Consider the following 27,599-nt stretch of genomic DNA (forward strand, 5'->3'; position numbering starts at 1 on the left):
TCTTCTGAACCTACACTTCTTCCCAAGGTGCAGTTATGCACAGTGAAGGGAGAAGAGGAGAGAGGAAAATGCCAAACAGTGGTGGGGTGGTCTGTTGAAGCTGGTTCTGACAGGAGGAAGCAGGACATGTGGAGAATGTAGTAGAAGAGGAAATGAGAGAGTGAGGAAAAGATATTGCAGGAGTCCCAAAGTGAGGGGAATGAGAACAAACATGAAACAGATTCAAGAAAGCTTACCGGGCTGATCCCTTCAGTGAAAGAAAGAATTAGAAATGGCTTAGAGTGGAAGACATTTTGGAATTAAAAAAAAAAGTGAAAAGGAAGAAGAACCCAGGAAAGACAAAGTAATAAACCATGAGATAAGAAAATATAATTCAAAGAGGCCAGCTTTAAAACAGAGTGCAGAATGAAGAAAAAATGGGGGACAATTATGCTAGCATGGCAATAAATCCCAAAGGAGTGCAACTTGGAGGTCTTTTCAGAGCTGCTGTCTGCAGAAGTGAAAAGGGGAGAGTATAGGAGAGCAAAGGATGTAGCCCCTGCCAGGGGATGGTGGACCCTTTCTCAAAGCATGTGACTAGCCTAGTGGAGTCCTCGTCTGTGACCAGGGCTCCTTGTTGCTGCAAGAATGCAAATAATATCTGCTGTGTTGCAAAGTAGTTACACTGTCACCTGCAGTAAGGCCACCTGCAGCAGGCAGCCTTGTGTTTCAACTAATAACATCTCTGAGGCTCCTAGTGCAATTTTGTTTGACCTTTGCTTAGAGAACAGCCTTTTCCAGACAGCCAGTTTTTGTCAGTCTCTTGGGTGGCCTGTGGCTTCTCTGCAATTTCAAAAGTAAGCATTACCTCAGTGTTAGCTAACACATGTATTTTTTACATGATTATTAAAAATAAAGCGTGTTGCTTTTTGGAGTAAAACTGCAAGCAAGCAGTTTTATTATATCACTGTATGACATTTTTGAAAACAGGGAAAATCTGATACACTTTTTAAAAAGCCTTTCTTTTCGTTGGACTTTCTTATTCATTGGAAACTGGAACCAGAAGTTAAAGGATAGTGAATATTTCACAGGCGATCACTCCTTTGAGATAACTTTCTATCTAATTTATCGCCAAATACGTTGAGTCTCTCCTCATTTACATTACAGTCTCTTTCTCCATCTGTGTGGTATGCCTTCCATCTAAAAAGCAGTCAGGACCACTGAATATCATTTTGATCCACTTTTCCAAGTAGTCCTCTTCGGTATTGCCATACTGATTTTTAGGGGCCTCTTCTTAAACCAGCCTCTTTTCTCCAGCAGAGTAGCCTCCTGCTGAGTCAGTGAAGGTGGACGAAGTGCCTGGGTAAATCTGCCCTTTGCCTGAGGCAAACCTAATCCGCGAGGCAGATAGTGCCAGTTGGCTGCCCCTTTAAATCACTTTCTCCAGAAGGAAGCAGGGAGGAAGCCGTGCTCTTTTTTCTTGGATTGTGAGAGGCTTCCACACCTCAGGAGAGCTGGCAGGTTTCTGTGTTTGATCTCTGCATTCGTCATCCTCTCCTGCCCTCGCCTCCTTTTGCCCTCACGCCCGCTGGTCTGCAGAGCACGTTGGGTTGGGCAGAAGTCTGCACCTGTGCAGAGCTCCTTCTGCTCTGCTCAGACTCTCTGCAGACGTAAAGGTTGTTCTTTCTGCAGCACTAGGGTGTATTATACAACTCTGTTATCCCCCTCTAATGCCTTCATGAATCCAGTGAAACTGGTGCTGTTCTACCAGCATCAAATGGATTAATGCACTTGTGCATCAGGCCGGTAATTTGCTGTAATTCAAGCAGCTTTTATCTAGTTCGGTGGTGTTGTTTGCTTGAAATAAAATAAAATAGAGGACTGTGCATAATGTCACAGACAGCATTCACAGTTCATGTTTATTAAGCAATTTGTTTTGTGTCCTAATGTGCATTTATGCTGTTTTGCCAGGTGGACCAGCAATCCCAGTATATTCAAGGATATAAAATTCTGTACCGGCCTATGCCAGCATCCTACGGAGAGTCGGAATGGCTAATTTTTGAAGTGAGGACTCCAACCAAAAACAGTGTTGTCATTCCAGAGCTGAAGAAGGGTGTAAGCTATGAAATCAAGGCCCGCCCTTTCTTCAATGAGTTTCAAGGAGCAGACAGTGAAGTGAAATTTGCCAAAACCCTCGAAGAAGGCAAGTAGGAGCAAGGCTGTCTTCGCCTTGTCTTTTTGAAGTAGTATCCTGGCCTGCTTTTCTCTGATCTGTTCGCTATTTGATTTTGTTTGAAGTGCAGGCTGCTGGAGAGCAGCAGTCTGCAGCAGAGGAGACTCTGTGTTGGACCCATCATTATGTGAATTGTTTGGAGCCGCAGAAGTAAATATTCAGAACGATGCATGAGAGACGAGGAGAGAGAGGGATCTGCAAAACCCCCCTCCAACACACAATGGGAAATGTGCTTTTTATCTTCAGTGTTGCGTGCGCTCCTCCCCACTGAGTTCATGGTCTGGTCACAAGTGACTTCTGTCAGATTCAAACACTTACTAATCACTATCTTGAGTAGATAGCAGACACCACAGAAATCATCAAAGCACTGGAGCTGAGGGAATGGAAACCACATTTTTTAAAAGGCTTTTATATCTGGATCAATCACTAGTTCAAAATGAAAAGATGAATGAGGGCAACAGATATAGTGGACTGAATTATGTATTTCCATCTCATGCATGTGCTAAAAAGGGAAGGTCCATAAAGCTGTTCCTTTTGTCGTAGCTCTTCTGGCAGTGTAATAGGTATGCAAAATGGCCAGTGCCTCCAAGGAGGGATTTCAGTGCATCTGTAGGGATGTGATACCTTTTCCCTTCTCTCTCCCTCCCCGACAGAGGTACTGTTTAGCTCTGGCTTAAATTATTTCGGTGTGTATTTCAAGCAGTATGCTTAAGTGCATTCATCCTAAGTTTCACATAAGCATCTAGTTTTAGAAAGATAATTTAAAATGCAAAATAGAAATGTTAATGATAATGCATTTTGTCTTGATTTGAGTAAGCTTGAATTATTTACTAGTACTTACACAGTAGAGGAACTGAGGCTTAGCATTTCATCAGGGTCAGTTTGTAGGCTATACTTTTCAAAACCGTGGATCCTGGATGAGATGATTTGAGACCAATGAGTAATTCATTGCTTGGCAGTTCTGGCATTCAGGTAAAGAGCACCTGAGTTTGGGCAAATCTTGTGGCCTGAGTGACTTTTCCAGTCTTACAGAGAGAGACTGCAGCAGAACTTGGGAGCCTGGTTGTAGGTTCAAATCCTTTTTCTTGTACATCATTTTAGCTTGTGGGCAAGAACTGCCCTTAATGAAGGGTGAGGAGTAAAAAAATGCATTTGCATAGCCCAAAACAGACCACGTGTGCTTCAGAAACTGACTTCATCTTAAAAAAGCTGGCTGCTGCACTTGACAAACTTAACCATTAGTTTTTTCCCTCCAAATAAACAGCTCCTAGTGCTCCACCGCAAAGTGTCTCAGTAACTAAAAATGACGGGAATGGGACTGCGATTGTGGTCACCTGGCAGCCGCCCCCCGAGGATAACCAGAATGGAATGGTGCAAGAGTATAAGGTAATACGCTCTCACCTCCTGGCAAGTGTCAGCAGGGTATTGATGAATAAATTGTGGATGCCTGGCTCCACCTACTGGTTCAAATAAGAGCACATGGGATAGAAAATTGCTTCTTTGAATCAAACTCTGTATTTAGTAGTTCTGTGCAAATGGTAAAAAGCAATTAAAAGAGCCTGCGTGAATCAAAGCAAAGGGTCAACATTCATAATTAAAATAACTACCTTCTTACCCTCATTATGAATTGAGAAATGTATACACAAGCTGAGAGGGAAATATACCTATATGAGAACCATTTTGTGACTCAGAGGTATTGGCTGATGTAATAAATATAAACAGGCTTAATGAGTTGAAGCTCAAGGGTAATTTTTAACAGTGTTAAGATATGAGTAAGTTACAGGTAACTGGAGTAGTTAAAACAAATGGAAAACTTTCCAATAAAGAACGTATTTGTGTAAAATTAAATATATTTAATGTGGAAAAATATTTCTTTTTTTTTACACAAACACAGGTCTTGTTATGCTATATTTTTTTAATAAATTGGAAGTATATTGTAGAATATTTATTATTTGATGTTCATTTAGCAACAGGCACTGCATTTATTCTCAGCTTAAATTGCTTGGAGATAAATTGCATAGCAAAGTAAATGAACCTGATTTTTTTGTGAGCAAGCTTCAGACATTTTACATGTCTAGTCATGGATATCAAGTCTGCTTTATAGCCACTGAGTGGCAGGATGGTCTGTTTCAGTCTCTTGCAAATTAACGTTACTGATCTTGGCTATTCTTTTGAGGTAAAATACTGTTACACAGACATTTATTCCTAGCCATCAAGCATCACTGCAATTTTTTCCCCTCACTAGAAATAGGAAGGGGAAGAAATTACTAAGCTTCATGGTCAATTTAGAGTAATAAAACACCTCTCAGAAACTGACTGACTGCTGCAGAATCAGTTTGTGGCTTAGTTTCAGATATATAATGTAATTGGAAAAAAATATATATTCACAAAAGTATTTCATTAAAAGGCAGGCCTTGAACTGAAGAGAAAGAATTATTCTCCTCAAGAAACTGCATTAGAGGAATGTACAAAACAATAAAAGATGAGGAATGCACATCTGAGAGTGGAGATAGTATCTAACATACTGCCTAGCATTTAGGGAGAAGAGGCTATCAGGTGTAAGAGCAAACATCTTGTATGTGTCCCACTTGCCTTCTTTCACTCCTTGGCATGCAGAGAATGGAAAATGGTCTTACAGTGTCCTGAAGGTGAAATAAAGAAGGTTTACAGTATCCAAGCAGAAAGGACTCCCCCCAAAATGCCCTAGCAGTTGTTTTTGTGCCTTGGAAGTGAAGCTCTAGCTCGCTCACCTGGTAATCCCCACGGCGGCAGAATGCCACAAGGGGCAGATACGTGGGTAGGAAATCTTTTAGGAGCTCCGTATGTGAGAGTCTTCCCTCGCGAGTGCAGTCAGCACTGATTCAAACATGCTTATGTTCCCAGGAAAGGCTGTTTCTCCACAGAGAAAGTGCTGAATTTAACTAATTTCACTTTCTGGATAGATGTCCATAGTAGAGTAATATATTTGTGGAAAAGGAATAAAAAAGAAATTAACACAGCTTCATCAAATTTTCAACGGACCTAGGTTAACTGCTACTTCACCTTTAATAGCGGTTGGGAATTCCACCATAGTTTTAAAAGCATTTGCTGTACAAGTAAAACCTCATCAGATTGTTTTTCCCAGTCATTTAATATCACTAAGGTCATCTGTAAAATGGTGAACTGAAGCCTTTAGATGCGTCCTGATCTCATCCAAAAGATGAGATCTAACAGCATGTTGTTGCCTCTCAAAAGAAGATGGCATATTACTCAACCCTTGCCACTAGCTGCTTAAAAAAAAAAAGGGGGGGGGGATAACTTTGTGATTCCAGCATATTATCATATTGTCAATTCTCTCATGAAGTCGTGGTGAAAGACTTTGCCGTTGCACTTGAGTGAAGAAAGCATTGCTTGATGGATTATTCTTGAACAAGAGAATTGCCGATTCGTTTAACTGAATGCTCTTACTCTGTTGTTTATGTGAATGATTTTTGGCTAAGAAGCTTACTTTATTTGTTCATATTACAAGTGCTTTTATTTCTATTAGCGCTCATGTCATGGGTTGAACTGTAAATGTATTAGGACAAACCCATCAAATAATTTTAATGGTCAAAGCTGCTTTTTGGAGCAGAAAGTATCTTTTTAGCATTCATGTTGTGCCTAGAACAGTGATCCATGGCTGCAGATTTTAGCAGTGACAAATTCTAACTCTCTTTATCCGGTGGAAATGAATTATATCATCCTTCTATCCAGTTATTCTTTCAGTGTTGAATTTTGCACATTTATATGTATACAATACACTTCCCTTCCTGCAGGTTTGGTGCCTTGGCAACGAAAGTCGATACCATATAAACAAGACAGTGGATGGGTCCACCTTTTCTGTAGTCATCCCCTCCCTAGTTCCTGGTATTCGATACAGTGTGGAAGTGGCTGCAAGTACTGGAGCAGGACCAGGAGTGAAAAGTGATCCACAGTTTATTCAATTAGGTAAGCCTGCTGGTAATCCTACCTACTGATTTCAGTGTCTTTTGTTTTGTCTGCTTTTGTCTTCTATGGAACCAGAAATATTTTCAAGACCAGTGGAATAGATAGCATTACCTGATGTCTGGAATAGCAGGATTTGGCATTTCTGGCTTTAAACTTAGGACTGAATTCTAAAGATGAAGTTATAACAGTATCTCTTGCTGTTTTTTTTTAATCTCCCAATTCAGCAATGCTTTTTGATTGTTGATTTTTCAAAGTAATTTTTCACACTAAGAATGGTGTAATAAGACATGTAAAGGAGTATGAATCACTTAAGTCTTGGCTTACTTTAGCTTAGGGATGTAATTTTTCTTGATCAGATTTTATCTTTATTAAGGTAAAAAAATTTAAATCAAGAGCATACTAAAATTATGTACAGTAAGTATCAACTATGGGAGGAAGCTAGTAGAAAATTGTAGTACAGGGACAAGAGGTATGCAGATCTTTACAGTAATCTTGATCTCCTAAGTTTATCTACACTAAACATCTCTCTGTCACAAATGCAGATCAATGACATTGCTTCTGAATGTATCTGGGAGAAATGCATCTTTGCTGCTGGCTAGCAGAAAAATAAGATTAAGATGTAGTCCTACCTTGCTTTGCCGGTAGGCCTTTATCAGAATACCTTATCATTACAGTATAGAGTATATAATCAAACCATAAAGCAAACTCAGCATGTTGCTTTGGACTTATGTCCCTTTCTGTCTTTATGTTATCAATATATCTCCCTAGTTACCTGATCTTTTATATTTAAAAGTCTATAATTATTGGATATGGAAAAAGGATGGAACAACTGATATATTCTCTGGAAAATTACATGTACTTTACCTTGACTATTAAAATGAAGGTCATCTTCAACATATTTAACTTACATAAGCATATAATTCCTGTTTACATAAGAGGGATTTTATGACAAAATTACATATAGTTTACACGATACTTCAATAGTATGTGTAAAAAATGATTGATGTTTATTTGAATGTTCTTTCCTAAGCCAGCTGCCATTCTCAGGAATTAAAGGTCTTTCTCTACAGCTTAAATTTTGAAAACTTTAGATCAGCAAAGTGTAAAAAAATAGTGAAACCTTAGTGTTCAAAACCAAAGACTTGTCACTTTTGTCTTTTCTCTGATGATAAACAAATGCTAATTGCAGATGAATTTTATAATGCCACTTAATCAATTTGGGTTTTTGTAAGCAGAAAAAGGAGCAAATCAGACTATATCAAAGCAGGATCTTTTCCTGGCTCCTGGGTTACTGTCCCTTATTGACACTAAATTGGAAAGCATGAAGTGATCACACAGCTCAGAGAGAGTTCAGATGTAATAGTATGGCCATAGCTTTGTAAAAGCCAATAGAAGTCGAATTCCTAACCTTTGCACGACTTCTTCTAATACATTTTTTAGTGTAGTACAAATGAAAGAATTCTCATTGAAACTTGGATATTTAAATATCAAGGCACTGAAAAACTGGTGCTAAATAATTCAGGTGTTCAGCGTTGCCTTTGAAAGTGTCTTTTTTTCCAGATTATATTTTCCAGTTTATCTATCTTTTTAAGGACTAGCTCGTTAGAATCTGATGTTTAGTGACTTTTGTGTCAGTGCTAAGAGTTCAGTGCCTAAAGAATTGGCAAAACTGTTATAGCTAATTATGTTAATGAATAACACTATAATTTTCATTGTAGGCTGAATATTGCATATACAATATGCATGCGATATGTAGATACAGTATCTGAAAGTGTTAAAAACATAGCAAATACCTTGCCATTAAGGCTGTCTTATACTTCCAAGGCATAGCCCTCTGCCACCTCTTTGCTGATGTAGTAATGCATCATCCCTGTAGCACTGTGTTGAAGTTTCTTTGAAGTTTGTTGAAGTTTAGATCCCTGACAGACTGTTGATCAAAGTGTTGCATGTGTCCATCTGTAACTGGGCATCAACCCCACGCTTCCGCAAGCTGTGTGAGCCAGGGACAGTGGCAGTGGGCAATGAGCTCATGCTTCTCGCGGCTAACGAAACAAAAGTTGTACTCCCCGAGAGCGAGAACTGGATTTGTTCCTACTTCTTGTTTTGGTACAACTGGTATAACACTCCAGTCCTTATCTTCACCTCAACGTCCTTTTTTTAGTAGCCATGCATTCCCATTTTGAGGTGTGATTTCATATATTTACCGCTTGCTCTAATTAATGCTTCTAATTAAATGGCTAGAGCTACATACATTGTAGTAAAAATTCTGTAATTTGGTTACTGCAGTTGCATGGCAAAGACCAGGAGACAGAAGACGTGTGGGGCTGTGCCCCTAGAAGCAGTACAAAGGAGTTTCTAGACAGTGCTGCTTTGCTTTAGGCAACTGCAGGAGTCTACTTAAAATTAATACTTAAATTTAAGAGCAGTGCCCTTCTCTTAGCAGCACCGAGCAGCCTAAAACCAAGGCAGAAGAATGGCCCCGAGCTACCTAACTCTTTCCTCTGAATCCAGCTCTCTCAGAGCCCCCGCAAAGAGTCTCATTCTTGGTTCTTGGACGTGCTCCCAGCGCGAGAGCAGAGCAGGCACTGCTGTTTGCTGGTAGCTCTTCTGAAGAAAGAAAATTAATTTGTTGATGTCATCAGTTGGCACCTTTCACAGGCAATAAATCAAATAGTTACAGAGAGAGGGGAGGGAGGCTAGGGAGGAGAAGGATCTACGTGCTCAGTGAACTGTATTTTTGCCATAGTTCATTTCAAGATTCTGCGTTTCTTTCACTGATCTCAACTTTTCCTTCCAGGAATCTTTTCCTGATGCTTGAATGAGTGCAATACTTCCATTTTTGAATTAAGAATTCTGTGTGTGCAAATGGATATACTATGTGATTTACATATAGGCTTAGTTTTTTTTGAACAATTTTTCCTAAAAATCAAAGGTACATCTCCTCCTAGTGCATTTTCATTAGAAAAACGTGAGGCTAGATTGTGGTTGTCTGCGGAGCATTGAAAGAAGCGATGTCATGCAAGTTTATTTCTCCAATGTAACACGCTGCCTTGCACAGCACAGCCTCATCTGTGCACCGGGCAGGATGCTCCCACGTTTCTGCCTGGGAGAGGTCCCTGAGCAGAGTTGCAGCCACAGGTACATGACAGGAGGAAGCTGCACTTGCCTGAGGCTGCGCTCCAGACTGAAAGGGGAGGACAGGAGAAACTGGACTCTCTGAGAGCTGAGACCTGCAGTGTCTCACAGCTGAGCTGTGATAACTGACCTTGTGCACACAGTTAACCTGTTTTTGAGATGGGTCCAAATTGCGAGCTCAAACCTCTTCTGTTTTCCATATCGCAGCAGACATGAAGCAGCTCAAGGAGCTGCAGCACCTCAGACTTCCAGTGCCACCTGGGACCGGCCAACCATGTACTCACTTGTTATTTAGTAATCACATTTCAGGGTTTAAAATGATGAGATGAACTCTAAAATCATGCATCTTTCCTAAAACACTACACTTGGGGCTTTTATATTTTCTTTTCAGTTTTCAGACAGTTTTTAAGGGTTTCCCTGAAACTAAAAAGGCTGGAAACGTATCTTTTGTTCGTTTTTAAGACAAAAGTTAATATTTTACATAAGTAAAAGACTGCAAGACCTCTAGTGTTAAGGCAAAAATACATATTTCCTGAGAACTCACCACAGCTCACTGTAAGTCTTTGCATTTATAATGCTAACCAGTGAAGATAAAATCGTGGTAAATTTTTGCTGATCTCTAGTCTTACTTTTGCCAGTGATGGCATGGAGTGTTACATATGGTAACACTGCAGTTAATATTACTCATAAACAAATAATTTGTAGGAATATATTGTATGAATTTATTTTTAAGAGATGTCTGTAAAATAATTGTAAATGTTGGGTGCAACATTCAACTAGTGGGTGTCTCAAGTGTAGAAAATACAAGTCTCATTGAATCTTTATTGTTCTAGTCACTTCCTTTAGGAGATATGATTTGTGAACTTGTGATTTGTGCCTGCCTTTAGGGATATTATTCTTTCAGCCCGTCAAGTACTTCTACAGTACAATAGTTGTAAGTTTTTTTTTTGGGGGGGGGGGGATATTTTTCCTTTTCTGTGGCCTGCCAATGACTTGATAGAAGTAGACTATTTTCTGTTACGCAGTTCAAGGCCCTCCTGGATGCAGCCCTGTCTAACATGCTCTAGGTGACCCTGCTGAGCGAGGCGGTTGGACTAGATGATCTCCAGAGGTCCCTTCCAACCTTACTGATTCTATAATTCTATGAAATGCTTCCAAATCAGCTTTGTGCTGTCTCCTCACAAATTGTGGTAAAATTGAAGAGCAAAAATGATATTTTCCCAGTTATGGAAATGTATATAACTAGAAAGGAGGCAAAACAATCTATTCTTAAGCTGGTAATATTTTACCAAGTAACTTTCATATTGCATACATTAGGGTGTAAACACACAGGGCAAAGTTAAGGATGCTTGCACACCTGTGAACCTGGAATTTCCTATCTTTTTTGAATCTTTGGCATTCCGATCTGAATTGTATTTTAACATTGTATTTAACAACGTTAACATTGATTTTTACATCATTACTTACATGTATATTTTAAATTAGAGAACTCTTTTCTGTTCAATATAAATTTCAGTAAGTTTTTCTTGAATTTTGAACTCGGAGGTTCAAGGCAGATCCAGGATCTTGTGAACAGTAGGCACAGCAAGAGTATCTGTGATAGAAAGGAGTTTCTTATCTTGGGGTAGAAGAAAACGGGATGAGTCAGTGTGATAATATGCTGGTTTCAGGGAGTAGTGATCTGCCTGCTCTGACCGCTCTGGGGCATTTTCAAGTACATTCTGTGTTGTGGCTGCTGCTCTGGCAGGAAGATGCACTTTGCCTTAGAGTGTTTATGTTCACTTATTATTTTGGCATGTTTCCCTGAGGAGTGCAAGCAGGAACAGGAATGTTGATTATGAACCATTTATATCTCAGTCAAAGCTTCCAGAAATTTCCTGGGATGAAGAAAAAGCACTTCTTAAATCAAAGAGCTTTTTTCCTCACACATTTCACTGGACTATTACAAAGGATGAAGATGCCTTTCTCAAAGGAAGTCTTCCTAAATACTGTATATTGAAATCTTTAGCAATAAGGAGTTCACTAGATATAAATCCTCTTGCTTTATATTTAGCTTACATTCTATTTTTAAATTAAAAGAGGAGCAGGAGATGGGTCAAATGTGGCCTCTTGAGGGCTTTTCCGTGCTATTTTCGATGATACTGTTTATATGACTATGCACAAACACACATGCATTTTTCTTCTTACCATGTGCATAAATACCAGTTAATGTAATGACCTCACACTGCGTGACCCAAGTCTCGCTCCTTAGAAACAAATATATTATTATGCTGTTCATATGCTTGCAAGGGACAGCAAAATAGCACTATGCAATGAATCTTAATTAAAGATTAGAACAACAAATGTTCAAAGAGATTCTTCAATATTTTGTAATCTTGAGACGTATTGGTTGAACAATGCAAAATGTTTATGTATACAAAGGTATTATCCTTATGTATGGCTGTATTGTTGATGTGTTTATAAAACATTCCCATTTGGCTTTGAGTTTGTGATGTTTCCCTAGTTCTATCCTACTATTGTTCTCACTCTTTGTTTTAGGACTTTTTTTCTTTTTTCCCCCTTTTTTTGCTTTAAGCACACATATTTTTAGAGGATAAGCGAAAAAATAGTCAACCTTCTTCTAAATTTATTTGCAGTCATAGATGCTCTAGGCATCTTTTTTTTTCTGTTCCATTAAAAGACACAAGGTAGCGTAGCAGTTTAAAAGTACAGAAACAGAGGGATGATGCAAGTTTTCATATCTTAATATGTCCTCAGCTGCAAAGAGAAAAAAAGATGAGATACAGAGTGACAGTTTTAATTCATTAGTCACAGTGTACTTTATACATTTAAGCCCATCTGGCCACTTGTGTGGAACTTCACTTGACTGTCTCCATAAAATTGAAGCAACCCATCTTAACCTTGCACAAATAGGCATGAAATCTATAAACCCAGCAGACACAAAGGGTGTATTAGTAAGCAGAGAATGAGTCTGCCTAGTGAACTTTCAGACTAGGCACTGCACTTAGGATCACAGAAGATAAAAGGGATTTGAAATACAAAATGAAATTTTCAATAAACTAACTGTCAAAGGCAGCAGTTCCTTGGCAAAATAGATATTTGGCCTTGATGTCACACAAACAGAAATCTGGAATTTTGCACTTGAGAAAAGCTAATATTAAGTCAATCATTTCCATTTCACAAAGGTGTCCTTTTCCAGAGGACGTTCTTTTGATTTTTACTTGTACAATTTGTTGCAATTCCACATCCTGTTTGTATTTTGGAACAAACAAGAGATGCCATAATGAAAAGAAATTAACCTTCTCACCTGGTTATTTTTAGGGAAAAGTGTTGTTTTTTAAGTGGATAGATTTTCATTTCTTTCATATTTTATTAGTATATTCTTACATATTTATTAATAGAACTGTTTGAGAATAATTCTACAGGGAGTAAACAGCACCTTTCTCCTTAAAACACTAATGTCTGATCCAGAATCTGATGTCACTGTCCATAGTAGAAAAACAACTGTGGGATTTACACTGAAACAGAAAAGGGTATTTCAAAGACTAAGCTGTGGAATGTGTAAAGCAGTATCCGCTCTGAGTAAAGATTCCAAATTCTAGCACTCACTCTGTGTAATAATGAAATTTGCAATGAGCAGTCACTGTGATGGTAGAAAATCAAGCAGATGATAGTATTTTATCTTTGAGCTGCTTCGTTACAGTTGGGAAGCATTGTTCAGTAACTGCATATTCTCATTTCTGTTCCTAGAAGGTTCCTGCAAAAGGACAACAGAAAGAGAACAAAAGACTGATTCTTACAGGGGCTTCCTGTGGAAAAAATTAAAAATCATGTGCAAAAAATATGTCCTTTATTTTGATCTGATCTTTGAGAGTAAATAATTTTTGAAAAGGATTACATTTCTGATAATGAAACTGCTTGACTATTTCTACCAATTCATATCTCATTTTTAGTCATCCTTTCACTTGTTCATGCATGTCAGGAGGGCACAACTGGTTATTTTGTACATTTACTTCTTTATACACTCTTAAATTTTCAGTCTTCTTGAACTGAGGTCCTTTGACCTCTTACTTTTGAGACCGCAAACAGAATGTTAAACTGTATTGTAAGATTGAAGTCCTGTATCAGAAAATCCTGAATTAAAGTTCATCACTCAGTATCAACCTTATGAACATATTTTGAATTTGTGTTTTTTCTTTGATTTTCAGTTTTATGAGAATGTATGATTGTGTAATTGAATTTATGTTTTCATAAAACTGTAAGAACAGTGAAACATCCATCTTGTACTTTCAACTTTCATTGTCTTGCTATATTCTTTGCTGACGTGTGCTCATGCCAATTCATTGGAGATTTTGGGTGTCTCTTTTTTTTCAGATTCTCATGGAAACCCTGTGTCTTCAGAAGATCAAGTCAGTTTAGCCCAGCAGATCTCTGATGTAGTAAAGCAGCCTGCCTTTATTGCGGGAATTGGTGCAGCCTGTTGGATTATCCTTATGGTCTTCAGCATCTGGCTATATCGCCACAGGAAGAAGCGAAATGGACTCACTAGTACTTATGCTGGTATCAGAAAAGGTGCCATATTACATATTTCAATGCACTGAATGCCTTTTTACCGAGCTATTTCCTTTATTATCAGTATCTTACTCTTTTAAGACTTGAAGCAGGATTTACCAAGTTATTTCAAAGCTGTCAGCAAGTTTGGATTAGAACCTGGTACAGGAAACATTAATAACTACACAACATGTAGTACCTGGCTTTTGAGTATGAGCCTTCAGCAAAATACCTAGATTAGCTTTTCATAGAAGATACTCATACAAATGAGAAATACGTGAGATGGATTTAAGGCTGGCAGCTTCCACTATGCCCTTGCTATCTGACGTTCTACCATCTGTAAAGGAACCAACTGGATGGTGGTTCGCTGTCCCTTTTATTCAGCCTTTTGCCTGCTTCTGAGAATACTAACAGTGGTGTCAGTTAATGTAATGCTTTTGGTGCGAGTACCTGGATTTCCTTATATTCTGCAGAAATGCAATAAGGTGGCTGTCTAAGAAAGCACAGTGGTTATACTTTCCAAGACCCTTTCATAAATGCTATTGTGTGGTCCTTCTTTGGGGCTGAGTTCTGGGCTATCAAATCTAGCATTTGCATTCAGGTAGAATGGCAGCTCTGGGACTAACTTAAAGCACTCTTCATTTTCATGTTATTGATTTCTTTTACATTAGATAGTTGGTGACAAGCAGTGATTTGATATACTCTGTGGCACACAAAATCAGATCTCTACATGGAAGGTCTTCTGGAATAAAAACTTGATTTCTCCCAATTCTGCAGTCTTTTGATTAAGCCCTGAAGTTAAAGCTGAATTCAATAAGCAACAGTTCATTGCAACTCAAGGCTACACAGTACCACATAGACACTCACATAGCAATAACTGTAAATTCTGGAATGAATCAGAATGAACAATCATTCTTTTAAAGAAACAGAGGGAGGGCTTGGGATATTTAGCAGTTAAAAGATAGACCTAGGCTTAAAAGATGCACACATATTAATGTTCTGAAAGGTGTCATGAGACTGCATTCTTCAGTCACTTCAAGTATGAAAGTGTGATGGGCCAGAGAGATAGGCAAATGCAACACAAATTTTTTGAACAGTAGTTGTGTGTCACTATGAGAAACAATGGCAAAAATAACTTAGTTGCGTAACGGAGACAAGGAAATAATTTTGAGGTGTAGCAGAATTTTAGGTGGCCCCCATACTATTGAAGTGTCAATGCTTATGTTGGACTTCAGTCACAGTGTTTTTAGTAGAGTTGCAACCACATAAATCGGGGATGAATTACACCTTCGATTTTGTTCTTCTAGGATTTCTTAGGTAACACAGACCCTGACGTACTACTGCACTGGCCTGCTCTGTTTTGTTTTACTAATAGCATGCTGCCATATTGCCTTTCTATGGTGCTTTAAAACTAATATCACTATGCTTTCAGTAGTATCTGTGGTTAAGCCAAAGACATACAATATTTCTTTAAAAATGTTCATTTTAATGACATCAGCTATTGTTCAAAACAGCTGTGTTTTTCAATAGCTGTAAAAATATCTTTTGCATAATTTACTGGGTATTTTAATAAAAAATATACAGAAGAGCAGGGTCTGCATCTCCATTAACAAGTATTCTTCAAGAAAAAAAAAGCCTCTTTACTAAAATAGAAATTGCAAAGTAGTTTCCATTCCACAATGCATTTACTCAAGACCATGAGTACAACAAACCTTCTTCAGTCTTGCATTTACTTATTTATTTTTATGTTTAGCTTTAGACCTGACATCTGTTGAAATACTTCACTCCCCCCACACATACATATTGTGTGAGCCCTCTTACACACTCACGAGAGTTTATTAATAGAAGCTCTGAGAGTTAAGTTGTTCTTTCATGTGGTAGCTAGGCAGTTTTCATTTAGTTCAGCCTCTGTTCATCTGTTCCTTAAAACCTAAACTAAGTTTAGTACTTAGCTCACAGAAGAGTAATAAGACAGATATTTCAAGATTTTTTCATGTCCTTGTGATTGCAAATTAATTTTGAGACACTTCATTCTCTATTGAATAGCTGTGCTTTAAATGCACCTTTTATTTTTAATGAAAGCCTGCTGTTGTTCTATATTTTTGAATGTAGCTAAATTACACCGATTGTGAAAAGGTCTAGCTCAAAGGAAATACAGTGGAATTCCTAAGATAAAAAGCTGTGCTACAAATGAAGCCTGAAATGGGCAAAATATTGAGAGATTTTTCTTTTTCACTCAGTGTCATATTCCTGGAAATAAATTGACTCTGTAAGGGATGGTGGGGGGAAACTACAGCATATTCTAAATTATGCCGACAAGACACTCTGGAGACCCCCAAACATCAGAGTTATTGTAAAAATTACATTAAGCTCTTGAAGTAATTGCTGTCTTAGCCCCAGCCTTTTCTTTCTGTGACAGATTGGCTGCTCAACCTTCATCTTCTTATAGCGAAGATCGTATCGTTTCTCTCACATTCCTCTCTACTTCCGTTAGGCTGAAAAGGACGGTTCTTGCTTTTCTCTCCCCATGGGCAGTGCAAGAACTATTCTCCGTTGTCAACAGGAGGGGGAGCATGTGCTGATAGGAAGAGCAGACGCTGGAGCTCTGTACGCGGATTAGAGGCCCCATTGATCCAGAGGGGATGTACAGTAGCCGTGAGAGTGCAGACAGTCAAGCGACACCGTGGTTCCCTTGCTAACCTGCTCCTCTTAAAGGCTGGGCGGGAAGGCGGCGCAGCTAGGCATGCCTTTTAGCTTTTTTTTCATGATTGTTTGAGAAAGAAAGATTAATAACTCTGTCTCTTTACTTCCCCTCCTATGAAAACAAAATGAATTGCTCTAGTAGATTTTAGTGCCTTTATTACAGTGCAATTTGGTGCCATTCTTGATTCAGATGGAGTCAAACTGCAGTTCTCTTTGTTCCTTTATATGATTATTATTTCCGTACTGAATACTTCAGTGTGCCTATTAGCTCAGGGTAATGAGCATTTACTTAGTGAACTGCAGATAAGATTCAATAGGACCTTGATAAGGCTTTGTTAAGGAATTTGTCATTCTGCATTTTAAAATGATTAACAGCGTAAGGTTTTTGTTTGTACTAGGCTTTTCAGCAAAACATAAGATACCAAACTGAGGGCTACTGAGAGGTTAAAGCACATTCGGTTCCCCTCGGGAGCACAGTAGAATATCATGCTTTTTTCAGAATGGTACTTGTAGAGACAATCTTTTTCTGAATCACAGATTTAATTTTATTTCTATATTAATGTGAATGAACTACTGGGTTAGTTATTTACATTTGTTTTATGTTCAGCTCTCTGCTAGTTTTATACTAATGTGGTATGTTTCCCTTTCTCTCTTCAGCTTAATAACCAGTTTGTATTTTGTTTTGATTTTTCAGTCCCGTCTTTTACCTTCACACCAACAGGTATATATTTGCACTTTTCCCCCCTTGTTACTTTAGCATGTGTTTGTGGTACTGTTTCTTTTTCTGACATAACCAGCCCAGCTGTTCCAAAGTTTTTTAAACAATTTTATTAATTACCGGTATCATTATTGGTGTGCTCTAAAAAGTCGTGTGTAGTTGCTTTGTAGCTGACACCTTTCCATTTGTGTGTACCATTTAGTAACATACCGTTTGATGTATATTAATGCAAGCATACCATTTTGTAGCATGATTCTGTCAGTTCGTACAAGCTAACCTGAGCTCTGTTCTTGCACTACGATCCAGTGGTGTGGCCATCTGCACCTAGTGATGTCAAAGGTACTCCTGATGGAGGAGAAGGGATTTAGCAGAGCCCAGATACTGACTTGAAAGTGGGGGGAGGTCCACTGAGATTAAAGTTGGTGAAACATTTGCTTCTCTTCTTTCCTCTGAGTCAGCAATGGAGCAGTGACCTATGAGTTGCCTACTTCAGAAGACACAGAAAGCAAAAGGCTGTATCAGTTAGATTTCTTTGCTTGCTGCCTTAAGCTGTATTTGTGCTATGAAATGTTAAAACAGTTATCCTGTTCTACATAGGCAAAGCTGCATTTCATATTCAGGGTTTCTTTTTGTTTAGAAATGTATAAAGTGTGACATAGACTGAGCCATAGCCCACCAAAGTCAGCAGGAGCCTTTTCGTTCTCTAGACCTGACCTTGAGTCGGTCCCACAGTCTGGGAGTTCAATTGCACTCCTAAGCACAGGACACAATTCTGCACGTTCACAACCCACCATTATACTACATGCACTCCTTTCAGCTAAAATTTGAGTGAAGCAGGCTGGTCATATTTTTCCTCCTTTGTCTACATCCCTTATTTTCACTAGGTGTCTCATAAGTCTATGAGACTTAAAAATCACGCATATCCAGGTGGGTTAAAAAAGACCCAAATCCTCTGCCCACTCAGGGTAGCAGGGGATATTAGCTCAAACCCAGCACTGTGCTAATGTGGCCTCTGGGCAGCAGCTCTGGCCTCTGCTTCCTTTCAGCTTGGAGCACAGATGAAGCGATATCATGTCTGTCTGCGTTCATCCATATAGACCTAACCGTAATGGGCTAGATTCTTATCCACCTGTTCTTAATCACACTGAATACTATTTGGTTCAAAAGTCATCCTGTTACTACTCATCCTGTTACTACTCAGCATGAGTCAGAGTAGCCCTTAATGTTTCTGAAGTCCTTTGAGATCCACAATTCAAATTATTATTATTTTGCTGTTATTTTAATTGACTTAACATAGGGCTTCTATTGCAATCATGATTGTAGCATGCTACTGAAATTTTGCAGGGGTTGGTAGGTTAGCTAATGCGCATTTTCTCAGTCTCATTCTTAACGTTAAAGGAAAATATCGGAGCCCTGTAAGAGATGTCAGAGCTGCAAAGTAAACCTCACTGAGATTTTAAAAGAAGAAAATGGAAAAATAAAAGTCAGTAAAACATTTAAAGAAAATCTCTTTTCAGTCAGTCAGGATCCCAGTTGTTAGTTCCATGGACTTCAGATGGTCCCACCCCTCTTCTTTAGCATTACCTATAGTCAAAGACTTACCTGTAGCAATACATCCTACATTTTAATCCTGTTATTGTAATCACTGCCAGTATTTATCTCTCTCTTGCAGACTCCCAGCTTGGAGTTCTTCTAAAGAGCAGAATTTGGCTGCTTTTTTTCAACACATTCCTAGTTGGAAAATGTAGAATCCATCAGCATTTGCAGGGAGACTAATCTCCTTAACCCTTTGCCTAACCCAGGCAAATCTGGAGAATTTATAGTATTTTCTTCTTGGATGTATACATCCTATAAAGCTAACTTTGAAGCAGATGCAATCCATGTCAAAAAGTAAATCCATGTGAATATGCACTTTGTTAACGTGTGCACTTATGAAATGTTAGCACAATTGTTCCTACTAGTTTAAGACGTATTCTTTCTTTCAGACATTTTTGCCAAGATTTATATATTTAAATTTTTAGATACAAAGGATAATTAATAAATCCAACTGTAAAAATGTTATAAAATAGTAAGCTTACATGGACTTTTTGAGTGTGCTAGGCCCAGGAGTAAAATGCAGTAACGTTCAGCAAGGGCATGCGGTTTTGCAGTAGGTTCAGCTGTCATGAGCTGTTGTTTACACTGGAAGTAAAGGTCTGTTACAAAATCATGATACCTCCTTAATGTTACCAAAATATTAAGGTAGAGCAAAGCTCTAACATCTGGTCATTCTTGATGTAAATATATGACCTAAATTCTTCCTCAGAGTAACTCCACTGAGGTCAGTAATGTTACATTAAAGATAAGTTTAATCTGATGTATGGCTTCCTTTTCTCTTAAGTGATACGTGTATTTGTGTTTTTCATAACAGAACTGAAATATCAAACTTTGATGCAGCTAAGAATAACAGTTGTCAAGCAACACGAGTATTATGTATAAACTTGCGTATGAAGGAATAACAAACAGTTGTAGAATGAGAGTCAAAATATAAACAATGCTTATTGTCTTTGCTAAAACGAAAAAAGACAGACTTAATACTGCTATTTAAGGAGTCCTTTATGCTTTTTCTTTTTTTTAATATTTCAATATCTTTTAATATTTCAGTAACCTATCAGAGAGGAGGAGATGCCGTAAGCAGTGGAGGCAGGTAATTATGTGCTTTATTTTTAAAGCTATAAATTGTGGACTAATAAATTCAAAGACGTTGGGTGTACAATTGTGCTTATAAGTGATGGCAGAATAATCACTTGTAAAGTTATTTTTTTGATTTATGATATTAATGTACATTTTAGCCATATATTTTTCTGTTTAGAAGGAGAACATGCGATTTGCAGCTTTACATTGATCTCCAAGGAATGAGTCACAGTATTTTCAGCTGAGTTGCTTTGTTAACCTGTAAAAACTGCATCTCAAAAAATGAGCAGCAGAGGGAGCACTTTAACTTCCAAATAAATTTCTGCCGTAGCAGCTGATTAAGGAAGTGCAAGTAATTAAGCCGTAGCATTTATGAAGATTAAGAAGTATAGCTGGTTCACAAATACTACAAAGGAAAAAAAAAATTAATAGAGGAATTTTCTGAAGATACAAAGAGCTTATAAGGTGACTTAAAGAAAAAATCTTGCTGTGAATATAAAATAGATAAAGCATCACTTGCAAGAGAAGAAGGTATACTGAAAGGGAAGCAGACAGGTTTCTAATTAAAGGCTCCCTGCTTTGAGAACTTAGTCCATTCCAGATTGTGGACGTAACTAAAACAAGTTTATTGGGTTTAGCGTATTATCTTATGAATGGCAATGGACAGAACAGTAATTTCCATTTCCTGCATAGGAATCTATGTGTCTTCAGAAGAAAAAGCAACAATATTAGCAAAAAGGCATTTCACCAGTAGTATTTTGTGATTCCTGCTTTGCAAGACTGTGCAAAAAGTTGGTAGTGATGAAGAAAAGGCATAAAATTAAACATTCCCATCAGATATACTTGATGTACACTTGAATGCTGTGGAGAGAAGAGGCTACACTGCAACTGGCACTCCACCTGGCATGTTCAGAGCCAGTGCAGATATCTGTCCAGCACCGTACGCTGCTGCATAGTCATAGCCATAAAACCACGGCAGAAAACCTCTAGAACAGTTACCATGTGATTTTTAAATGGGTAAATCTATAAACCACTGAGTTACTGCCTTCACCCCAAGACAGTGAGAAAATAAGAGAGAACAGAGATGAAACCTCTCTTTCCCTGATGCGGTTGTTCAGCAAGATACACAGTTAACAGGCTTCGTGTTCTCTGTGCCGCTGGGCTTTCTCTCTCTTCCCATAGCTCAAGGTAGGCAAAGCACAGCCACATACGCACAGAGGACGGAAATGAACCCAGAAGTGTGCATCCCATATACAGTCATTCTGGTACTGCTAGAGTAGCAGCGTTGTTTTCTGCTGTCCTGGTTTTAAGGATCAGTGCCACAGTCTGTGTAGTTGCTTTAAGGTGCTAAAATCCGTGGTTCTTTTGTTCATCTCAGTATATAGTATTTACAGAACATGTGATGTTGCGCAATGTTTTGTGGAATATGAAAATACTTCCTCAGTCTAAAAATTTGTTATTTTTAAATATGAAGCCTTTACTCTGAATTCCAGACTTATGGTTTTCACTTCCTTACATTGTATTTGTAATGTTTTGGATAGTTTTGCCAGGTACAGATATGTGAGCATGTTAAAGCAATATTCAGAACGAAAAAAATACTATAGTGAGATATTTCAAAATAATCCTCAATTCTGCACATTTCCACCTGAATACTTCCGGTAGAATTTTTTTTTTTTTTTACTTACATGTACACTTATATATGCTTATAATACATTTCTGACATGACAGCCTGTTCGAATGCAAGATAAAATGGAGAAACAAAGAGAGAGGCCTTTAGCTCTCTACCCAAAAGTCCAGTATGAAGGCCCTGAAAATGCTGAAACACTCTGGAAGGCTTTGTCTCCTGTAAATGTCTTGAGGTGTATTTTCATTTCTGAGTGGAGTGGTAGGAAAAACCTAGAGGAAATTTTAGATCAGCTGGTCTGCTCACAGGACTATGTAGCTGTACATTTATTTCAGATTTACAAAGAACGCTTGACTAATGCGTGCGTGTTGGCTGGTTTGTTAGCCTGACAGTAGGTCATGCCTCGTCAGCTCCAATGTTGTGTTGTCAGGCGACACATGCAGTGCAGAAATATGTGCGTGTGCATGTGTGTGTATGTATATGTACATATGTATGTGTATTTTTAAATGCCATTCTAAGACCATGACTTAAGCCTGTGTCATGGTCAGACTGTATCCCCCACAACTAGCTGCCGGTGCAGTTTGTATTCTCAATTCACAGTTTAAGAGGATTAACATATTTTATTTTTTAAGAGCATCACGTCTAATAGTATGGAAGCCAGTTTATTTACTATTTAGAATGGAAACTTGCCAGTTAAAACCTGTGATGAAAGAGACCACGTGCCATTATTTTGACACGACTGTGACTAAACTTACATACCTTTGATAACTCTTAGTTATCAAAAGCAATTGTTCTTGTGTTAGAGGTTGCCACTTGTGTGGGACTTTGTAACGTGCTGTTGCATCGTCAGCGTTCAAACTGAGCAGGCACCAGAGAGCCTACAAAATGCTCCTCGGTGTCTTGCATACAAACTAGAAAAATTCAGCAACTTGGAAACCACGGAATACCATTCTTTCTGCTGATGGCAGAAAAACACTTTATCCCAAAGGCAGCCAATGTGCAGCAGAGATCTGTGGATATTTTTAAAGGTGTCGAGTATTCCCAGTTGCTTTAAACTTGCTTAGGAGCTGCTGCTGTTCCACCCACTTAAAGATTAAGCAAGTGGCTTACTCATTAACACAGATGTGTCACACGCTCTGTGTGTTTAGTGGGATCCAAATACTCCCAAGCCATAGTGGTTTCTGTAATCTGCTGTTCCCCTTTGATCCATTACAGTAGTAGTATCTGATGGTGATTAGAACCTGGCTTCATAAATCACCAAGAATTTGGGAAGTGTTCAGATCTAAGCTTCGGTTTTAATTCAGCCACAGTGTTCGTCTGTTTTCTGTTCATTCCTGCATCACCATCTCACTTCAATGATGTTTGAATTTTTTGCTTCTCTTTGACTTGCCAGTTTCCCCTTTTTTACTATCTTTCTTTAAGAAGGAGGGAGAAGGGACAGGAAAGTAAAAACACAACCTCCCTTCCTTCCCTCAAACCCCCCCCCCAAAAAAAAAAACAAAATAAAGTGCTCCAAAAGTTTCACACAAACAAATATATGTATTTCAGAAATAAGTAAGAGACCAGAAACTATTAAGTAGTTGAATCAAGCTATATTTGCATAGAGGCCAAGCCTTTAAATATATAATATTATTTTGTAATATCTGACCTTTTGAGAAGAATCTAATTGCAAGCTGAAAATGCTTGGGCTTAATTTTTGAAATGACCAAACTTTGTTTTTTAAAGGCCAGGGCTCCTAAACATCAGTGAACCAGCCACTCAGCCATGGCTAGCAGATACTTGGCCGAACACGGGGAACAATCACAACGACTGCTCCATCAACTGCTGCACCTCGGGAAACGGGAACAGCGATAGCAACCTCACAACGTACAGTCGACCAGGTTAGATACGTTTCTGCCTCGCTAAGGAATCTTCTCTGCAGAATATATACCTGAGAATAGATTTCTTTCTTTTTCTTTTCTTTCTTTCTTTCTTTCTTTTTTTTTTTTTTTTTTTACATTAAATGTAGACTTAATATAGGTTCGTTCATCTTTGCTGTGTTGTGCTTTTGTTTCCTTTTATGGCCAGTTGTAACAAGCTTTGTTAAAAGCTGAATGAGCCCCTGCAACGTTACTTGTTTCCAAAAGTCATGCTGAATGATATATTCCAACATCTGAAAAAGTGCAGATAACTTTCATTTTGGGGTGGTTTTGTACATCTTTGTGTTGCTTGGATTGAGAAATGGAAGTCCCAAAATGATACTAGTGAGATTTGCATTCTGTTTTGAGGGTGATAGGAAGGAAGAAATAACTCATCATCACAGATAGTTGCAAGACACTTAGTCTACTTGGGCACATTTAAAATGTTCTGTGGGGCTCCGTTCTGTACAGGACTGGATAGCTTAGAGTGTGTGAGCAGGAACGTTAACTTCATGACCTAAAAGCAGTTGTGAAGTGTCAGGTTAAGCATTAGTTCCCAGGAGCTCAAGCAGGATTCAGTGCGCTCTTGAAGAAAACCTTGTGTGTTCCCCAGGAGCACAACAGGGGAAACATATCTGGAAGTGCTATTTGTTACGTGTTTTGTTTTAAACAGACCTGACATTCCTTTCGATTTAACCCAGCTAGTGTTGCTGGTGAAGAATGAAAATGAGTTTTTGCTCCGTCCCTTGTACACTACCAGCAACTCTGGCTGCCTTTTGCTAGTAGCATTTCCCAGCGTTTTGCAGGGAGATTATGATTATCCGTAGTGAAATGGTGTAAGTGCAAAACAGCATTACCTCTAGTGTAATTAATGCGAAGCCAGACATAATGTGAAGGTGGTAATTGATCTGCTGCAGTATCCTGTCTGACAGTGACCAGTGCCAGGTGCTTCAGAGGAAGGTGAGAGATTTTAACATAGGAGGCTAGTGTTTTGCTTTGCCTAAGGATAGTATGTCCACAAATACCTATATAAAAAGATTTCTGATATCGAGATCCTTTATAGTAGCAAGCAAAAACATACCAAGTTCAAGTAAATGAAAACGAATTCAGAAAAGGAAGAGAATGCATGTTTCTGAGGACTGAAACCTATTACAACCTCTTGTCAGGAGGTGCAGTGGATTATTTCTCAGATTAACTTTAATATTAAGCTTGGTTGTCTTGCTAAGATGTTCCTTCCTTTCAAATAGAGTTTATAGGCTTGGGGTCAGACAATGCTTTTAGTGGTCTCTTCTGTCCTGGAAATTTTTGAGATTTGTGAATATCCTAAGCAACAGTGCACGTTTTTAGTCTCCTTTAAATATAGTGCTGTCTTCCACCTCTACGAAATGAGAACAGGTTGTTCTAACAGTAGACACTATAAAAAATTCTAGCAGATAGAATAAATCTTCCGTTAGAGAGGTAAACAAATTTTAAACATTGCGTATGAAGAATTCTAATATGTCTATGGAAAAAGTGTATCTACTGCATGTACTGTATCAATTATATTGCCCTACATAAAAATCATGTCAAATTTCTAGTTGAAAATGGTAAAATATATGCTGTAAGTGGTTCTGCAAGGATATTACAGCAAAGCAAGAGGTGTCGGGAAAGAATAAGAATGCTGGATATATATGCAATTTAGCAGGATAGGCATGAAAAAGGGGAAAGACCAGGATGGCTTCAATAGGTGAGAGAAAAAGCAAAAATTAAAACATTTAAGAAGTAGAAGTCAAGAAGCTGAAGAACTGTGAAGCAATAAATAAATAAATATTATCTCACACAAGAAAGAAAAATATATCAAAAAATATATCAAATGGTAAATAAAACCTTCAAAAAGCAGAAACCGGAGGAATAAAATGTGCAATGAATAAGTTGCGTGTGGCATATTCTGATATCGTTCCTTAATCACTGAAAATGTAGATCAGTGGTTTTCTTTCTCAAGTGTTATTTTATTGCCCTTTTTTCAGGAGTTACTTTTTAGGAAAGGTTTTAGGAATATTTTGAAATGGAATGTCCTCTGTATTTAGTGGTTATTTCATATAGTATAATGGTCAAATCCTGAATTATGTGCTTAGTTTTCCTTCGCACTCTTTCTAGTAAATTAATTCTGGTCTCCACAGGTGATGGACTTCAGGTTTGAGTTAAACTCACTAACATAAGTACTGCATATTTTTTAAAAGAGAGACTATCTACCTGGTGATTGTTATGTATTTACTGATGCATTAATTGCTGGTTTTGTTTAATGATCATTAAATGCTGGTTTCACTAAACTTTCTAAATGCCTGCCCATGGAGTGTGTTACAAAATTCAGCATCCTTCTGGTGGACTGGATATGGAGAGGAAAAAAATATGTAGCATTCCTGTCACACAGAAGATAAGAAAATCCTGAAAGGCAGGCGCATTGGTTCACACAGCAGCGGCCAGAGCATCAGTACATGCCTAATTAATGTATGACTATAATGAGTGCTGATCTCGTGCTACAATAACTATTCGAAGAATGAATTCACACTGTCTATATTTAGCATACAGGACAATGATATTACAATGGTATTACTTACTCTGCAGTATCCAAAGCAACTAATAATTTGCAAAAATTCCAAAGTGCTTTCCTTTGTGTTTCAATCCAAAATATAAGATTGTACAAAGAAACAATGGTCAAATAAAGTCTTGCTGCAAGGTACTGAGTTACCTTTCACACTGTACTGTTTCTCTTTAATTAATTCTGTAAATTTGTATTATTTTCTCATCTGTTTTATAAAAATCAGTTGTATTCTCTGTTTCCTACCACAGTTACAAAAAAAAAAGTCTAAATACTCTTCATTCGATATTGACATGAGATGGATGCCATGTTCAGTTATTCTCATTGTTAGGTTTTAGTTGATTTTTCCTTTAAATGCAAATTATGTTTACTACTGTTGTTAATTAGATACATGTACTGCTTTGAGAATAGTGTCTAAATGCAATAATGTCTAAATATGCATATGGCCAAAGTAGAAAAAACAAAAAAGGTAAGTCATAGTAGATACAGTTCAGTACATCTAAATTTACAGTGGACCAAAACGTTGAACACTACTTTTGATCTGGCCACTTGATCAGTATGAGTAGTGACTTAAAAGGTAAACTATGCTCCATAATTTAGATAGCTAATTATATTATCTCTGTTTCATGGAAGCGAGCTATATGGTTATGCACTAGAAAATTGTTAAAGGGTATTTCATTGAAAGTATAGTGTAAGCGAACAGAATGACCTTTTTTTTTTTCTTTCCTCTGTGGTTAGCCGATTGTATAGCAAATTACAACAATCAGCTGGACAACAAGCAAACAAACCTGATGTTGCCTGAGTCAACTGTGTACGGTGACGTGGACCTAAGCAACAAAATCAATGAGATGAAAACCTTCAATAGTCCAAATCTAAAGGATGGAAGATTTGTCAGCCAACCTGGCCAGCCCACTCCTTATGCCACCACTCAACTCATCCAGTCAAATATCAGCAATAATGTTAACAGTGGCAGCGGGGAAACGAATGAGAAACACTGGAAACCCTCTGTTCAGCAAAAGCAAGAGGTTACACCTATACAGTACAACATTATGGAGCAAAACAAATTAAACAAAGGTGAAGAGCTTTTAGCTTGTTTCTCCTCTTTAGGCATCAGAGGAGTTGTGACCTTCTGGTTCTGGGAGTTCAAAGCTTTCAGGGTTAGCAAGTACAGACCTCTGTGGTGCTTTTAGACTTCTTCCTCTTTAGATTTAGAAATTCACAGTTAACAGTGTCAGAGAATTAATTAGCACCACAATAACCTTCAGAGATTGAATTTATTATAACAAATAACAAGCTGTAGAATTAAAAAAGAATTAAATAAAACATATTTCCTATGGATTTGAGTTTAATTTAAATTTAATAGTAGTTGAGGGATTGGTTAGGACAGAGACCAGATATTTTATTCATAAGCCAGATGCATGGTACTCGCATTATATTCTACCTTAAATTTTAAATAGGTCAACCCACTCTTCCCAGTCGTGGATGGAGACTAATTAAATCTACATGTTCATGTAAACGAATGAAATTTTGCATATCAGACT

At 38.0% G+C, this 27,599-nt stretch overlaps 1 protein-coding gene across 1 annotated transcript in view; it reads left to right on the forward strand.

Moving 5' to 3' along the window:
• The window catches only part of ROBO1 (roundabout guidance receptor 1), a 312,623-nt gene that overhangs the window by 261,937 nt on the left and 23,087 nt on the right, over positions 1–27,599 (forward strand). The window contains exons 14-20 of the mRNA XM_062597683.1: positions 1,951–2,182; positions 3,477–3,598; positions 6,007–6,178; positions 13,688–13,873; positions 19,929–19,971; positions 23,308–23,462; positions 26,797–27,132. Coding sequence (XP_062453667.1) covers positions 1,951–2,182; positions 3,477–3,598; positions 6,007–6,178; positions 13,688–13,873; positions 19,929–19,971; positions 23,308–23,462; positions 26,797–27,132 — 1,246 coding nt within the window. The remainder of the gene's footprint in view (positions 1–1,950; positions 2,183–3,476; positions 3,599–6,006; positions 6,179–13,687; positions 13,874–19,928; positions 19,972–23,307; positions 23,463–26,796; positions 27,133–27,599) is intronic.

The sequence above is a fragment of the Rhea pennata genome, chromosome 1 (genome assembly GCF_028389875.1).
Source record: "Rhea pennata isolate bPtePen1 chromosome 1, bPtePen1.pri, whole genome shotgun sequence".
Taxonomy (NCBI): domain Eukaryota; kingdom Metazoa; phylum Chordata; class Aves; order Rheiformes; family Rheidae; genus Rhea; species Rhea pennata.